This window comes from Ursus americanus, chromosome 3, assembly GCF_024610735.1.
Source record: "Ursus americanus isolate L20-20 chromosome 3, mUrsAme1.1.p, whole genome shotgun sequence".
In the NCBI taxonomy this organism is placed as follows: domain Eukaryota; kingdom Metazoa; phylum Chordata; class Mammalia; order Carnivora; family Ursidae; genus Ursus; species Ursus americanus.
The window spans coordinates 66,113,123-66,129,979 of record NC_142129.1 but is presented as its reverse complement, the minus strand read 5'-3'; the positions used below and the strand labels follow the sequence as shown (position 1 = coordinate 66,129,979).

Sequence of the window (16,857 nt, the reverse complement as noted above, 5' to 3'; positions counted from 1 at the left end):
AATATGGCTAGCTCCCTGGTGCAGCAGGATAACGATCTGGTAGATGAAACAGCTCTAACGGTGTTCTCCACGGCACAATCACACCCCGAGCATTTGAAGTGCTACTTAAAAAACCGGCGTTATTTATTCCTAAACACACATATGCCTATATATAAGCCAAGATTTCCCCTCCTAGAACCGACCCCAGAAAAGAAGGTGTCGCATTATATTCAATTCTAACAAAGTCTCAGATGGTGGGGTACTTTTCCAATCACTTCACCTTGCGAAGTACAGAGCAGAATTTGGGGAAGGGCAGATTTCCTTGAAACAACATCAGTTGTTACTAACACTGGATGCTTACCAAGCTCACCTGCAAAACCTGAGTTCTAAAAAAGGGGTAAAGAAGCCTTCCTGGGGGTAGGATCTCACAAATGCTGTGCTGGATGTCAAAACCAGGCACGGAAAGCTCACTCTCAGAAGCACTATCGGTAGTTACCATATGGGACCAGGTATGTCCATTCAGGATAAACTGGGAATAGGAAAAAAGAAAGAACTGTCCTAATGTTATGTGTCTGTGGGATAAAATTTCCAGGGACAATACTGCACACGGAGTCCAGAAGAGCTTCACCTTGCCAGCGTGGGATACAAATGAACACACTGTACTCCATGTGAACGGCTGATTCAGAGTGATCAAAACACTGATTCAAAACTCTTATGAAGAGTTTGAATAGAATCCTTCTTGATGTGTATGTATAGAAAAGAGTAATATCAGTTTTATATGATGGGATTTTGTATATTTATGGGGAAATTACAGCTGGGCATATATGGAACTAATTCTAATACATTCCAATTCAACTTTTGGTAGAGGAATGTGAATAACAAATTTCAAGAATTTTCTGAAAGCCTGGTTTTGCAATTATTCTGAAAAACTGTTTTCTAAATGAAAAATACATATGGACAGGGCCAGAATGTACAGGATCAGAAAATAAATTCCCCATCTGGTGTGGGCTTTTCCTTGAACTGAGTGCTCAGCCTGCCTTCCGAGCAAGGGAACCCTGAGATCCTTGCATCCACGCTTCACATAGGGCAGCACTGAGAATCAGGTTTCTGTGCTAATAACAAACCCAAATAAAGTTCCGGTCATTGTTGCTGCAAGAGCTACGTGGCTGGGCACCATTCACATCACAGTCATCTGTGGTTAGTGTATTTCGAGGACGGCTCTTTGACAGCAGGCATGAAGGGGCCCTACGGGCTGCACCAGCAGACCATCTTCTCCGGGTACCAAAATGTGAGGAATTGATTTCATGCTGATGAGAAGTTTATTTACATAGTTCACCCCATTTGCTCATTTGGGAGATGAACATGAAATCAAATAAGTGACTAAAAGGAAAGTTACCTTGTAGATCCCAAAGAACCCCAGGTCCCTTACGACAGACAGGGCACTGACTCGGGGACCGGTGGTGATCTCTCCAGCCACTTGCAAACGGATCTTGACGATTTCCAAAGGATTTGTGAAAATCACCTGGGAGCCTCCTGCCTAAAAGAGAGGAAAAGTAAAGATTTAGGACCAAAGAAGGGTAAGGATAAGATGGGTCAGGAAGAGGGGAGGGATTATCCTCCACAGATATTCTATCTTCAAGAGACTTGTAGTTTCAATCATGGTTCCATCAATTAAGACAGTGACGAGTTTGAATCAAAATAGTTATTACTGCTAAGGGGGCTTTGGGTACTGAGGTCCTATTTCCCTCACTCAGAGGCTGAAAAAGGGAAAGGGGCAGAGACAGATCTCTCCTGGCCTCATCAAAGTCCTCACGTGGAAATGACAAAGATTCCCTGAAGCACAAACAGCAGCCATCACAGGGCTCAAAGCCGAGGGCACAAAGGCAACAATAAAATGGAAATCAATCCAAATAAAGAGACACTGACCTGCTTGTCAGAACAGAAGGAGACAGGGCGGACACGGGTTCTCCCATGATGGACTGCATGATTCTGGCAATGATTCAAGAATTGCCAGAGAACATGTAAACTTAGATGAAAGCTATTTTTCCTTCTCTTAAAAAATCAGGTCCATCATCAAACACCATTTTATGGAGTTGCATATTCTTATAATTTTATTTATGTATCACCTCTGTATAGATTGCTCTTTTCATATAAGATCAATGTCCAAGTAGTAAGAATATGCACTAAATCAATTATGGCCCAAACTTTGAGCAATGTGTGTTATTTCACCCCAGCAGTGGCTGGGTGCCCCACCTCCGAGATCATCAGTGGAAACCTTTAAAGTGTCCTATAAGGGAAATTTTAAGCTATTATTTTGAAGCTAAGCCTATATTTATTATAAGCAATTACATTCTTTCCCACTGTACTTCAACTTGTTATTCCTTGTCACAAATACATTAAATTTTTATTTCATCCACACTAAGGTTGACGCAGAATATAGTTCAGAATCTTTATTACACAGTGATGTTACCACGCTAGACCACAGACACGGTGCTGATATTTTATAGCTCAGTCGGGGCCATCACGGTAATAAGCATAATCTGGACTAGTATCATACAAAACTACTTCTTGCTCGATTCCCTGACACCAGTAATCAGTGTATGTGCCCTCACAAAAGGGCCAGTACTCATCAACACTGGCTACAAAAGATGATCTTGGAAGTATCATTTATAATACTTGGAAATAAAAATTAGACACATCGTAAATATCCAGTGATCAGGGATGAATTAAGTGATTTTGAGAATGTCATGCAATGAGATACTACGCTGCCAACAAAAATCCTGTGGAAAATGGTCCACGTATATACTGGGAAGTAAAAGCCCTCCCGTGTAAACGCGTGCACAGCTTCCCCGTTAACCCTTACCAGCGTGCACACAATACACCAGTGTACTGCTTTTGAGGTGGTAGGATTATAAGTGGTTTATTTTCTTTTCTGCTGTATTTTGTATTTCTTCTACACAGATCATATATTACTCCTATAAAGAAAAACAAACACCTCTACATAACTTATCTGATTTACATAGCAATACTAGCCAAAAAAAGCAAAGAAATAGGTTCACCCAGTAATTCTCTATAAATCAAATTGCTTTTCTACTTCTACCAACTTGATATCTTAACCAAGACACACTGGTTCTTAAAAACAGACCAAGCTTTCCCCTCTCTCCACACAGTACAACTGTTTCGAAGGTGGCAGTATTGCCCGGTGTCTTAACTGCCACACGGGCCACCCCTCCTTACTTACTTGTTTCACCCATCACCTGCGGCTCTCCTGGGTGACTCTCAGGAGGTGGGCCAAGCAATCTTGGTAGGGAAAACCCAGGTTAGATTCATCAAAAGGCCCAAGAAAGGCCCTCATAAAGTGGGAAGGAGAGCGCGAGGTGACACGCCCAGAGGCCGGCGTGTTCTTCTGGTCCTCACAGATATTTGGCTCCCTCTTCTCTTTGCTCCCACACTGCTGTGACCTGCAGGGAGGCGGGAGGGCCAATCCACAGCCTGTCTATAGCCCTTCAGGGTCTTGTGGGTTTGTACCTACATCGTTCCACGTGACATGAAGGGAGGTAAGGTTGGCAGAAGGAAGAGAGGAAATGGACCCGGCTTAGTAACAGCACCAATGGCACAGTGAGGATTATGCTTGTGCTTCCTACCCAAGCTCCTAAGTTGCAAAAATGAATAAGATTTTAAAATCATTGTATGGGGGCAGAACTGCTGAGAAAGATTTGCAGAGTTGGAATTAGTCTGAGGCTGATTTTTAAAAGCTCAGAAGTGGGTCAGAGCATCTCTATCAAGGGCAGAATGGAAAGCAGTCTGCGCACACTGATTCGGAAGAACAGCACAGGAGCGCAAAGCAGCCTCACCACCCACTGCCGACCCGTGCAGAGCGAGCCCCGGTCCCCCTCACTTCACAGGAGGCTCGAGGAGATGGCGAACGGACCGCAGCCAGCACAGTGCGTGGGACACAGTGTGACTCCAAACACGGTTCTTTTCTGGCCTCCTCGAGTGATGATGTTTCTCCTCCCTAGCTGCGTGTTACAGTCACTTACAGAGCTTTGAGAAGTAATGACTTCTACATCCTATTCCAGACAGACAAACTCCGCAACTGCTCTTTCAAAAACTGTTCCTAGTGATTAAGATGTGCGGTGGGAGCTGAGACTCGCTTGACTCCACGATCCCTCTGAATTCTGAGAGGCTGCCTGACAGGCTTCCTTACGGCTGTGATTTCCAATTCCAGTCTTCCACTTGCTTGCAGAGAGCAACTTCTAGGTTTTACATGTGACCTCGCCACAGATTTCTTAGGTCTTATACAGCTCCAAGTGGTGTCACTGGTAAAGGCACAATTCTTAGTACAGAATTGCTGTCTGACTCGTTCTCTTGCATCTGTACTAACACTTGCAAAAGTTCAAGTTATATACAAAATAAGAACTTAATACTCAATTCCCTGACTCCAAGCGAATCGATAGATACAGATTCTTTTAGCACAGCAGTGAATTCTAATCACTAAGGACACAGCACAAGTCCAACCCACTTCAGACAGCTGCAGGGAACAGACACAGTGGGAAGAGAGGGTAGGGATACTGAGAAAAAATGATGGGCTCCTCACTTCGGGGGGGCTCCGAAAGAAAGAGCTTACAGACTCAAAGTGGCACACTGCAGAGGTTCTGAAGATAAATCGGTCCTTTGGAGTCAAGCTGGAAGGAAATGAGAGACTCCGAGGCACCAAGAGACGATACTTATCATCAGACACACAGTGTCTGGGCATCGCCACGACTTGATCACTGAGCGACACTGGCTGCAGCTTCCCCAGCTCCGGGCCCATTGTCCATTCACAGGGCCTTACTGCTGCCCCTCCTCTGGGAGATCAAAGACAGCGGGCTCCGCGGGCCGCCAACAGGAACACCTATTGTGGATGATGCCTTTGTGTCCGTCATCACTTGAGAGACGGGGCTGTGTGAAGATGCTGTTGTGTGTGCGTGTGGAATTTTGTCACAAATCACTTCCCTGTGACTTTCTGGAGTCTGTGGCAAGTAGGACAGGCGAAGATTTTCTACACCAGGACTGGCTCTGTGTGGCACACCATCTTTACAGTGGGCACACTGACTCGTCTACAGGTTTCCTGGTATGTTCCTTCTGGCTGAAATCGTAGTTGCTACCCAGCATCCGGATGCATCCGTCCAAGACAAACACATGCACTTACAGCAGACTCACTTCTGCTACCTGATCATTCATTCACATCACAAAAATTCACCACATATTTATAGGTAATCGTGTTCAAAGTTTGTCCTAAGAACTCCAAGGACACGAGGTGAGTGAGAAAGCATACCTGTTCTCAAGGAGCTTGAAATAGCAGTGAAGTAGTAAATATTCATGAAGCACCCATTATTGGCTACTGGGGTACTGCTTTGCATGGATTACCTATCTTAGCCCATTCAGAGGCATTGTTCCCAGATTTTACAGAAGAAAAAATTGAAGCATAAAAGATTAAAGAAACTGGTATGGGCTGAACTGTATCCAACAAAATTCATATACTGAAGTAAGTCCTAACCCTCAGCACCTCAGAGGGTGACTGCATTTAGGCACAGGGCCTTTACAAAGGTAGTTAAAGGAAGAAGAGGTCGTACAGGTGGGCTCTGCTCCAATGTAACTGCTGTCCTACTACATACAGTAAGAGGAAACTGAGATACGGTCACAAACATGCACAGAGAGAAGACCACGTGAGCACACAGCGAGAAGGCAGCCATCATCACGCCAAGGAGAGAGGCCTCAGAAGAAACCAACCCTGACAACAGCAGCTTCAGCCTCCAGGTGTGCAAGAAGATAAATTCCTGTTGTGTAAGTCACCCAGTCTGTGGTATTGTTACGGCAGCCCTAGCAAGCAAATACAGCGCTTACGCAGGGCTACGCAGCCGGCAAGCAAAGGATTTTCGACTGGGCCCAATAAATATATGCCTTATGAACAGAAAAAAAATGGCACACAGGAAAAGGTAATTATAACACAGAAAAAGCGATAAGCTCCAGACAAACTGCCATGGCAATTCGGAGGGCAAGATTTCTGCTGGCTGGGAAAATGTGGGGAGGTGGGAAGGCATATAAGAAAAGAACACATCAACCGGTGGCTGCGAGCTAACCCAGGCGGAGAATGGCACAGAGGCACAGGGACGGGGCCTGCCACACTTTCAGGGTAAAGAGACCCAGCACCACATCTGTCCAGTGCAGTTTTCGTAAGAGTGATTATTATGATGAGATCGACACTATCATCACTGCCATTTCTTTGGGTGCTTACTATGTACCAGGCATTACACTAAGAGCTTTTAAGAATTTTCCCTGTTGGGCCTCATCATATAAGGTGGGTAACATTCTTCCAGTTTTATAAGTGAGTAAAGCGAGACCGGAACGATGAAGGGGTTCATGTAACCTGCCCGAGATCACACAGCTGGGAAGGGGGAGCCTGGCCGCAGAGCAGACGTGCCAGAGACCAGTCACGCACCCACACCACGGAGCACCGCACATGCCCGCAGCTCGCAGACCAACCAGCCGCTTGCACTGGGCCCGCGGGGCTAGGAGAGAGGATGCTGAAGATAGGGCCACAGGGGCCATGTTGCAGGAGGCCTCGAATGCAACTCTGAAGACTCGAACTCCATCCTGCAGATGGTACCTTCCTGTGCACGTGTGCTGGGAGAAGAGCAGGTCCTGAATAAAGTTCAGGAGCTGGAGGGTGGGGTGACCACTATCTATGTCTCAGAAAGATGACTGGGCGGGAAGGGAAAGGGCTCAGGAGGGAAGGAGAGCCCTGAGGCAGCGCTAACCATTAGGATTTTAGCAGACTAGGTGGGAGATAAAAAAGGCCAGAATCAGAACAACTGCACTAGTAATAAGGCAGGGGTGGGGGTCAGGGTGAGTAACAAAAGCAGCAGAGAGCACCAGGGCCCTGCTGCTGAACGTGGGGCCAAAGGAGTATATGGGAGCAAAGGATCCATTGTTTTACATCTATGTAACAGGAGCACAAGGACATAAAGGGAGGGGGACACAGCCAGAAGGCAACGAAAAGTGAGCTGGAAGTCAGGGATGGAGACAGAGGGCGTCATCCCACATCTGAGCTAACCAAAGGCAGGAGCTTACATGGGTACAGGGAGATGGAACACCAAGAGTGGGGACCTAAGAAGTGACGAGAAGCCTCTGCCACAAACCACGGTGCACAGCAATCCAGGTACAGAAGTCAAGAAAGAGGCTTCCAGAAGGGAGAAGGCCAACAATGGAACAGCCAGCAATGCCTGCCGCACAGAGAGGCAAGGCCCAGCTCACGGTGTGATCTGTGACCAGAAGACGGGAAAATGGATACCGGGGAATTAGAGTTTGTATAATCCACATTTTTAAGGAAAGGAAAAGGGAGAGAATGATGTCACTTATGGAAGCCAGCAAGATAGAATGCAAATGTATTTAGGGTAATTAAGGGGAAAAGTTCTGGGAGTGAAAAGATAAAACGGAGCTAGGGATGATTATGTTACACTTATGCAAACAGCACACGGGTTCTGGGTAGGGGAGGAGAGGAAGGCACGGTGTGAAGCAGGGATGTGCCCATTACTTATGCTCCAAAGATAAAGAAAAACAGAATCCAATGGATCAGCGTTTAGGAAAAGCAGATGATGAAAGTTCTGAAGCATAAACCAAACACAAAACAACCCATGACCTCTGAGAGTCAACAGTAAACATTAATATTCTGGCTCTCCAGAAGTTGTAGTGAAGTTAGTCCAACACGCAACCCAGACAGGTCAACAAGGTAGCTAACGACATCTAAAGACGAGTCCAATGCAAGGGCTCATGCATTCCACCCCCGGACTCCAGCAGATGAAGACATGGCAGGCTGCGGTGTATCTACGAGCTGTTTAGGGCTGTGATCTGTACCTACCCGAGGGGACCCAGAGCCACGGGCAGCACCACAGCGGGTTCCCTACTGAGACCCCACTGTGTGCACAGGACTTACAGATGAGGAATGAGTCAGTTCAGTGAGATGCGGATTCTTACCCAGGCTATTACCAGGTACTGAGCGAGAACGTTTCATTGTCCATTGCACTAGTAGTGAATACTAGTATCAATGTGACAAACTATTTTGTAGCGTTTTTTTTAAAGGAAATTGTGTGCCCATGCTACAGCAGCTGTGTAAGAGTAAACAAAAGTAACGAAGATCCCCACCCTTACAGAGGAGCTACACGTTCTAGAAGTTATTTATAGGATTATGTGAAGAGTAAACGAAAGCATGCACATAAGCACGCATCCCCGTGCCTAGCATGCTACTCAATCAATGGTATTAATCGCCATTAACAAATATCAGATGGAACTCTGTTTAGGTGAATTTAGCTTACCAAACACCCTCAAAGCTAGTACAAATGAGCTCCCATTTTTTCTTCTCCTAGAAACTTGTAAATTAAACTTTCTTTTTGAGGAAAGCACAGTGATACTGAGCATTCTAGGAAGTAGCAGTCTCGAGTAAAAAAGTTTGGGGGGAAAAAAAACCTCCCCTAGTGATGGGTGATAGGGAGGTGCTCAACATAATTGGCGAGTTTTTATTTAAGTTAAATTCATTTGTCAATTAAGTTCAAGCTGACATTCAACAAAATGTGGGTACTTCTAATTCTGAAATACTTCTTTTTTTTTATTATTTTACTTATTTATTCGACAGAGATAGAGACAGCTAGCGAGAGAGGGAACACAAGCAGGGGGAGTGGGAGAGGAAGAAGCAGGCTCATAGCGGAAGAGCCTGATGTGGGGCTCGATCCCATAATGCCGGGATCACGCCCTGAGCCGAAGGCAGACGCTTAACCGCTGTGCCACCCAGGCGCCCCCTGAAAGACTTCTGTTACTGAGAAATGGTTCATCCTGTCCTGCTGCAGGAGCTGGTGAAATGGCAACGGCTAGATCATCAGCATAGCTTCTACCACACTCTGTCGGGCGGACTGCTTTCTGCACCTCCATTCGGCTGCGGACCGCCCGAGACACCAGCAAACCACTCTGGAAATGAACACCGTGGGTCACAGAAGGAACGGAGACAGAGACTAGGCTGGGCGCAGCACAAAAGCTCCGCACTGCCGAAAAGGAGGCACAGGGCATGTTCTTCTGACCAGGTAGTGAGACTGCTACGAGGAAAGCCACACACATGCCTTTCCATCCAAGATCAACTTCTAAATGTTCTGGACCTTTAAAGCTGCGCCAAGTCAATGCCGGATGTCCCATTCCATTACCAATACGAATTAAAAGTTCATGTCCCCAGGACAGTTGTAGCGGTTGTGATTCCTGTCTACAATTCGTGATCTTCATAAATTCATCTCTGCATCGGGGGGGGGGGGGGGCTGAGAGCAACCAGAAAGGGACATGGGACTGTGGAAGCTACAACTATGTCAGCATGAAGCCCAACCACCAAGCTTCTCAAATGAATAGGGCTCTGTTGACACAAAGCATCATTATTTCCAAATGCTCTATTTTTCACATGACACACTCCTCATGGCTCAAAGTGAAATTATAGGTTTTTCCCCCTCTAATACCCTCTCTCTGAAATGGGCTAGAGAGTCTGCAAAGAACCTGAAATGTGGCTATCGTACCAGCTTTTGCTCACTGGCCAGATGCTACTGTAAGCTTAATTTCTTCTTCTTTCTCGCAATTCTGTCACCCAAACTCCTCTTACCACGTCATGCAATGATGAAGTTCACTGTGGACACCTCTGATGCTGCACAGGTCACCCTATCGTGGGAAGTGAGGGATCTACTGTTTTAATAACAGAATTTCGAGAAGTCAAGTATTTAAAAAGGCAACATACCCTAAGACCCTAATGCACTGCCCAATTTCTCCAAGTACTCCAAGGACAGTGACCTTCACACTAAAGTGATCCTGCCATAGTTTAGGTCCAATAATGGTGAACAAGTAGTTTTACAGTCATATGTCTTAAAATGTCTTGCCAGGCTATCTGCTTATCATTAAGCTACGGGAAAGAGCCATAGCTTTAACACATTATCTAAAGGATAGGTTCAGGAGCTCCAGTTTGTATTTCTCCAGGATCCATTTTCTTTCACCTGTTAGAAGCCCTTGGCTTCTTTCCTAACCTACACAGTGTCGCTGAGCGTTCTTTGCCAGGACCTGGGGAATCGAGTCAAAAGACCTCACAAGATGAAAAAGCATGTTTTCATATGAACTGCACCCCTTCAAACCATTCTAGGCAACAGTCTTGAGAATATTCAGAAACTATTAACAGTCTTGCATTAAAAAAAAAAAATCAATCCTGTCATCAATCTGCTGTCCACAAAAAACACAGCGGTGTATTTTTTTAACATAGCGTAATTCCTGCTATATTTTAAACTAAAAGCATTAAATATAACTGTATTTAATCACCTCCCTTTAATTTGAATTCACATGGTAGATACTTATAGCTACTTAAAAAATTAAGTGGCAAAATGTATATGAAGAATGTGTATCTTGATATTTTAATTATGCTCAATTGAATGTACTTAGATTTAAAGTGCTTTTCACAAATGACATGTGCTAAGAATATCTAATTGCACACTGACATTCTAAAATGTGTGCTTACATGTATCAAAAATAGATTAATATGAAGTTACGGAATATGGCTTTTTTAAACTAAAACCCAAATACATTATTTTGATTATTTGGATACAAATAAAATTTTAACTATAAAAAAGGTCTACACTAGTAAATGTCTCATGATGCACATTACATATAAAATGAATGCTCAAGTGATGACAGTATTTGATATTTAGATAAATTGAAAAACAAAGATTTCTTAAGAAATCTAAGCTTTGAGATATTTTCTATTTATTCTCTTACTAACTCAGTGTTACATGGAGACATGAAAATAATTTGTATGTAGTATAGGTATTATCATCGTATATAAAGATCACAGTTAGGGGCGCCTGGGTGGCTCAGTTGGTTAAGTGTCTGACTCTTGATTTCGGCTCAGGTCATGATCTCAGGGTCGTGAGATCGAGCCCTGCATTGGGCTCTGCACTCAGTGGGGCATCTGCTTGAGATTCTCTCTCCCTCTACCCCTCCCCCGCCAAAAAAGGGGGGAAAAAAGATCACAGAGAGGTGCCTGGCTGTTTCGGTCAGTGAAACACATGACTCTTGATCTCCGGGTTGTGAGTTCAAGCCCCACACTGGGCACAGAACTTACTTAAAAACAAACAAACCAGAGGTATAAAAAATATTCAGCAAGTAGCAGTGGATGAACCACAGTAACTGACAGCAGTCAGGCACATGGCAATAATGAAGACAGGAATTCAACAGTCTCACAAAGAGGCTGGCAAATGTGGGGGGAGGGGCATGAGGCCTAGAGGACCCCCACCCTCTTTCCAGCTCTGAAGTGCTGGACCCCGTGGCCCACAGGAGACATCATCACTTGGCCACGATCAAGAAGCTGAGTCCTTGCTACAAGTTAAGAAAAGAACCTTTAGCTACTCCCAGCGTTATAGGTTAAATTGCAGCCCTCCTTGGGGCGCCTGGGTGGCACAGCGGTTAAGCGTCTGCCTTCGGCTCAGGGCGTGATCCCGGCGTTATGGGATTGAGCCCCACATCAGGCTCCTCTGCTATGAGCCTGCTTCTTCCTCTCCCACTCCCCCTGCTTGTGTTCCCTCTCTCACTGGCTGTCTCTATCTCTGTCAAATAAATAAATAAAATCTTTAAAAAAAAAAATAAAATAAATTGCATCCCTCCAAAATTCCTATGTTAGAGACCTAACCCTATGCCTCAGACTGTGACTGTATTTGGAAATAGGGCCATGAGAGAGGCAATTAAGGTAAAATGAGGTCATCTGGGTGGGCCCTCATTCTATATGACTGGAGTCTTTAAAGGTGATGAAAACACAGGCAACAGACAGACTGAGGGGTGGCATGTGAAGACACAGCAAGAAGACGGCTGTATGCAAGTGAAGAACAGACGCTTCAGAAGAAAACCAAACCTGCAGACACCCTGCTCTTGGGCTTCTGGCTTTCCGAAGTGTGAGAAGATAAATTTCTAGGACTTAAACTATGCATTCTGTGGCATTTTGTTACGGCAGCCCTAGCGAACGAATATGCCTCGTTGGACTGACTAAATGCACGTCTCTAAACACGAAACACTATAGGATCTCCTCCTTTGATTTGATGTGTAAATTAAGCTGTTTAGTAAAAAACTCTGTAACTCGACTATTAAGAAATTGTTAGAGAATTAGATTCTCACCACTTATTTTTGAGACACCAAACTGAAATTTCCTATTCTTAATTTCTTAACTACATAGCAAAAAGGCTATGCTGTTTACACATTTTACTACTAGTATTAAATATCATATTTTCAACTTCATAGGATTTTAATAGGCCTATAGAAGCCTGGCCAAGAAACCGAAGTGGAATCTGTTTGACTGACATTAAAAAGCAATTGAGTTACAGACCTGTCAAATATGTTCACATTTGGGCTCTGTGTGTGATACGTGTCTATTTTGACTACTACTACCAGAATCATGTAATGATTTACAGACCTTCAATGTCTACAGTACCTTAACTGTATGAAAGCTGTAGCCCAATCTTCCTTTATATTTTCATATCATAACAAACCCCACCCCATACAGGTGATAACCAGAGGGATGGCCCAGTGCTTGAACAGTGCCGAGTCAAACAAGGCTGAGATTTTGCCACAGAAGGAAAAGGGAGAAAACAGAAAAGAGACCCTGGGCTGGCTCAGAGCCTCTCACCAGTTGGACTTTTCCTCATATAAGATGACATTTTGGAGCCACCTTAGCTCAGTAGGCCATCCTGATAAACTCTGGGCTCTTTTCTTTGTGCTCCAGGTCCAGCTGAAGCCTGAAGACTGGGCTTTTGCAGAAGTAGCCAGGCAGCAGATTTCTCATTCCAGCCCGCTGCATTAGTCCCAGGCCCCAGAAGACATTGCGGCCACACCGTGACGAAGCTGCCTCATGCGCTTCTCCGAAACCTCCAACTTAGAGATTGTCGTGGTTAACATTTTTTGCTACTTACTGGCTCTTTTATTTTTTAGAGTTGTTTCAGGTTTACAAAAACATTTCCCATCTACCCCCTGCCCCACACATGCAAACCTTCCCACTATCATCCTCCCCACCAGGGTGCTGCATTTCTTACAAACGATGAGCCTACACTGACACATAACGATCACCTAAAGTGCACAGTCCACCTTACGGCTCATTCTTGGTACACTCTATGGGTTTGGACAAGTGTATAATGACATATATCCACCACGATAGTATCACCAGAGTATTTTCACTGCCCTAAAAGTCCTCTGTGCTCTGCCTATTCATTTCTCTGCCTCTCCTCCACCCCTAGCAACCACTGATCTTTTTACTGCCTCCATAGTTTTGGCCTTTTCCAGATTGTCCTATCTATTCTGGATTCTATGTTGCAATCATACAGTACGCAGCCTTTCCAGATTGGCTTCTTTCACTTCCTGATATGCATTTAAGGTTCTTCCAAGCCTTTTCGCGGCTCGATAGCTCATTTCTTTTTTGATTCAATAATATCCCTTTGTCTGGCTGTACTGCAGTTTATTTATCCGTTCGTACACTGAAGGACATCTTGGCTTCTTCCAAGTTTTGGCAGCTATGAAGAAAGCTGCGATATGTATCCTTGTGCAGGTTTTTGTTGAAAACATAAGTTTTCAACTCCTCTGGGTAAAACCAAAGACTGCAATTGCCGGATCTTACAGTTTAGTTTTGTAAGAAACCTCAAAACTATGTTCCAAAGTGGCGGTAAAATTTTGCATTTCCACCAGCAATGAATTCCTTTTGCTCCTTTTGAATGCGTTCCTTTCGCTCCACACACTCATCAGCATGTTGTCAGTGTTTCAGACTTCAGTCATTCTAATAGGTGTGCAGCCGGATCTCATTGTTAGTCTCTTTTGTTTTAAAGACACTCTTTCGTATGATTCCTTCATGATTCTGACATGGTAATTTCACATACTAACCATTCAATAAAATCTTTTCTACTAATAACATAAGCAATAATAAATAAGCTATATTAAATACCCTAGGTGTTTAAAGTATTTTATATTCAGTCTGCTCCTAAAGTTCTGTATATATTTGGGGGTTGGAATGAAGCCAAACAAAATAAATAGAACCTTTTTAGCGGTTAGTTCCTTTACTGAGGTATGGAAAACATTTCTTACGAAACACCCCAGATAGGGGCACCTGGGTGGCTCAGTCGGCTAGGCGTCTGCCTTCAGCTCAGGTCATGATCCTAGGGTCCTGGGATCAAGTCCTGCATAGGCTCCTTGTTTGGCGGGGAGCCTGCTTCTCCCTCTGCCTGCCCCTTCCCGTGCTTGTGCTCGCTCACTCTGACAAATAAATAAATGAAATCTTAAAAAAAAGAAAAAAAGACAAAGAACATCCCAGATATGTATCTGTAGGCATCTTACATCTATTCCCTAGAATCCATCTTTCCTTCACACTCCGATCCCTGGAATTACTGCCTCTTCAATGACTATCTGTATCTAAGTTAACAGCAACACAGTATATCAAATCACTACTCTACATTTACTGTCCTCATTACCAACACCTTTTAGTCAAGCACTTATTCATTCAATAAATATTTTTAAGCTTCTCCCATATATCAGACACAATGCTAGGCATCTAGGCATAACAGTGAGACATGGGTCCTGTTCCCAGCATTTGCAGATGTCTCAGTGCAGGCAACATTTACTCATGATCCCCAGGATGCAAGGAGCTGACGGCACCAAGTTATAAAGGAAGAGCTCTTTAAGTGGCAAAGCCAGACCATACATGACAAACATCACAGGTCATACATATTACCTGCTACAGTCTAGAAGTCTTGCAGTCAACAGAGTGGACAGAGAGGGATGAAGCATATGTACAAATTAAAAAAACTTACACTATGAGAGAATTAAAGAATTATGGCCAGTTTCTTTTGCTTTGTTTTCTACCTTAGCTTGAATATGGCTATTTTTTTCATAATTAAAAAGCACAATTATGACATATGTTGAAATACAGAAAATGTTGGCTAAAATATGTGTTTGATACAATTTTAAATTTGTAAACATATGGAAACGAATGAAAAGTAATGTAAATAATGTAAAGCTTATGAAAGCAAAAATAATTTAATTCACTTCAATCTTGTTGGAAGTCATTTATCAAACTAGAAATTGCCATTGATAAATGAGGAAGGGAGGGAAGAAGGGAAGGAAGCAGGGAAGGGGAGGAAGGGAGGGAGGGAAGGAGCAAGACTGGTATACAATATGGGCTTAACATTTTTGGGGGCATGCAAAAAACTTCCCAGAGAATATTCCAAATAATAACAATGATAAACAATGTAACTAACCATTAGATTTTCATTAAACTACAAGTGAACTATAAAGGTGCAAGCATTAAAAAAATAATAACCTTATTCCCACAGCATCATTATAATGTATAATAAATCTTGGCTACTTGACATGTTACACAGGAGCAACCTCATAGAAACTGACCTTAATGAGCCTCACATCATTCTAAAGTGGCGGTAAAATTTTGCATTTCCTCCAGAGATAGTTTAGAGATTCTTTACTATTATTCTCATGGAAAGGTAAAAATCTAATTTCTCTCCTTTTGAACTTTGGCATAAGTGGTGTGTTTGACCAACAGAATCCAGCAGGAGTGACAGTCAAAGTTAGGTGGTACTAAGAAGCCCTGCAGCTTCTGCCTAGGACTCTCGGAATGCCTACTTTGGGGAAGCCCCCTTGAGAATCAAGCTGCCAAGGTCTGAAAAGCCCAAGCTATGCAGAGAAGCCACAGCAGGTGCTCCGGACAACAGCCTCGCTGGCATCACTGCCAGCCACAAGTGAGTCATCTTGAACATCCATCCTGGTCAAGTCTTCAGATGACTCTACCCCCAGCTGCCATTTGCCTATAACCACACAGTGATCACAAATGAGAAGCACCCAGCCGAACCCAGTCAACCCACAGAAACATAAAAGATAATAAGCTGCTTCTGAGGTCACTAAGTTTTAGGATGGCTTGTTAGACAATAGTAGATAACCAGAACACCTCTCCTCCTCAATGATGGAGAAACACTGAAATCATTCCCATTAGGAAGGAGGGAGGGAGCGGGGCAGTAAGGCAGACAGGGAGCATGTATGTTGGTGTGAGGAGGGTTATAATTGTAAATCTGCTTAGTGTTGGGCATGAGTTTAAGTGGTGAGATTGAGGAAAGAACTAGGAGAAGGTCTAGGAAGAAACTCCAAGTGACAAAAAATTGGTTAAATAATACACTGTCCCAATTAGATCTATATAACACACACCTGTAACAGGCATACTCACTGTATGCCACATTATGGCATCTGAACGTTATAGTCCCGTTGACTGTTCTTTTTCTGCAAGCAAACACATGAGCTGCACCAGCAGGAGAAAATGTGAAGGCATCAACGTAAGCAGCATGCGTTGTTCCTACAGAATGAAGCCTCCAAAAGCAAGCATTTATATTGCTCAGGTACATACTTATAAAAAGTATAAAGACATGCATGGAAATGAAAATCACCACTTTCGGGATAGGGTCCATCTCCTGGGAGATGAGGGAGAGAAAAGCTATCGCGCCAGAAACGAGAGGGCCTCCACCTGCATTTGTTGAGTCTGACATCTAAAGCTGACTGGTAGGCACATCGGTGTCTGTACTTTTATGTCTTTTAAATAATAAAGACTAGCTGCAACTGAATGTGATGTGAAAAAGCTGAGTGATAAACACTTGCCTCAAAAATGGTATCTGATACACAGCTCTACAAACAGGCATAAAAATATCATGCATATGGGGATTGCCATGATAACAGAAATACAGGCAACGACGATAGGGCCATACTTGGAGGGGACTGCGCTTGAGATTGCTCTTCATGCCACAG

General features: G+C 43.9%; 1 protein-coding gene across 3 annotated transcripts in view; it reads right to left on the bottom strand.

Annotated features, from left to right (window-relative positions):
* Positions 1–16,857, bottom strand: part of SLC25A13 (solute carrier family 25 member 13) — a 173,149-nt gene that overhangs the window by 30,859 nt on the left and 125,433 nt on the right. For all 3 annotated transcript variants that reach the window (XM_045793200.2, XM_045793201.2, XM_087861058.1), the window contains one exon: positions 1,376–1,516. In XM_045793200.2, the coding sequence (XP_045649156.1) occupies positions 1,376–1,516 (141 nt within the window). The remainder of the gene's footprint in view (positions 1–1,375; positions 1,517–16,857) is intronic.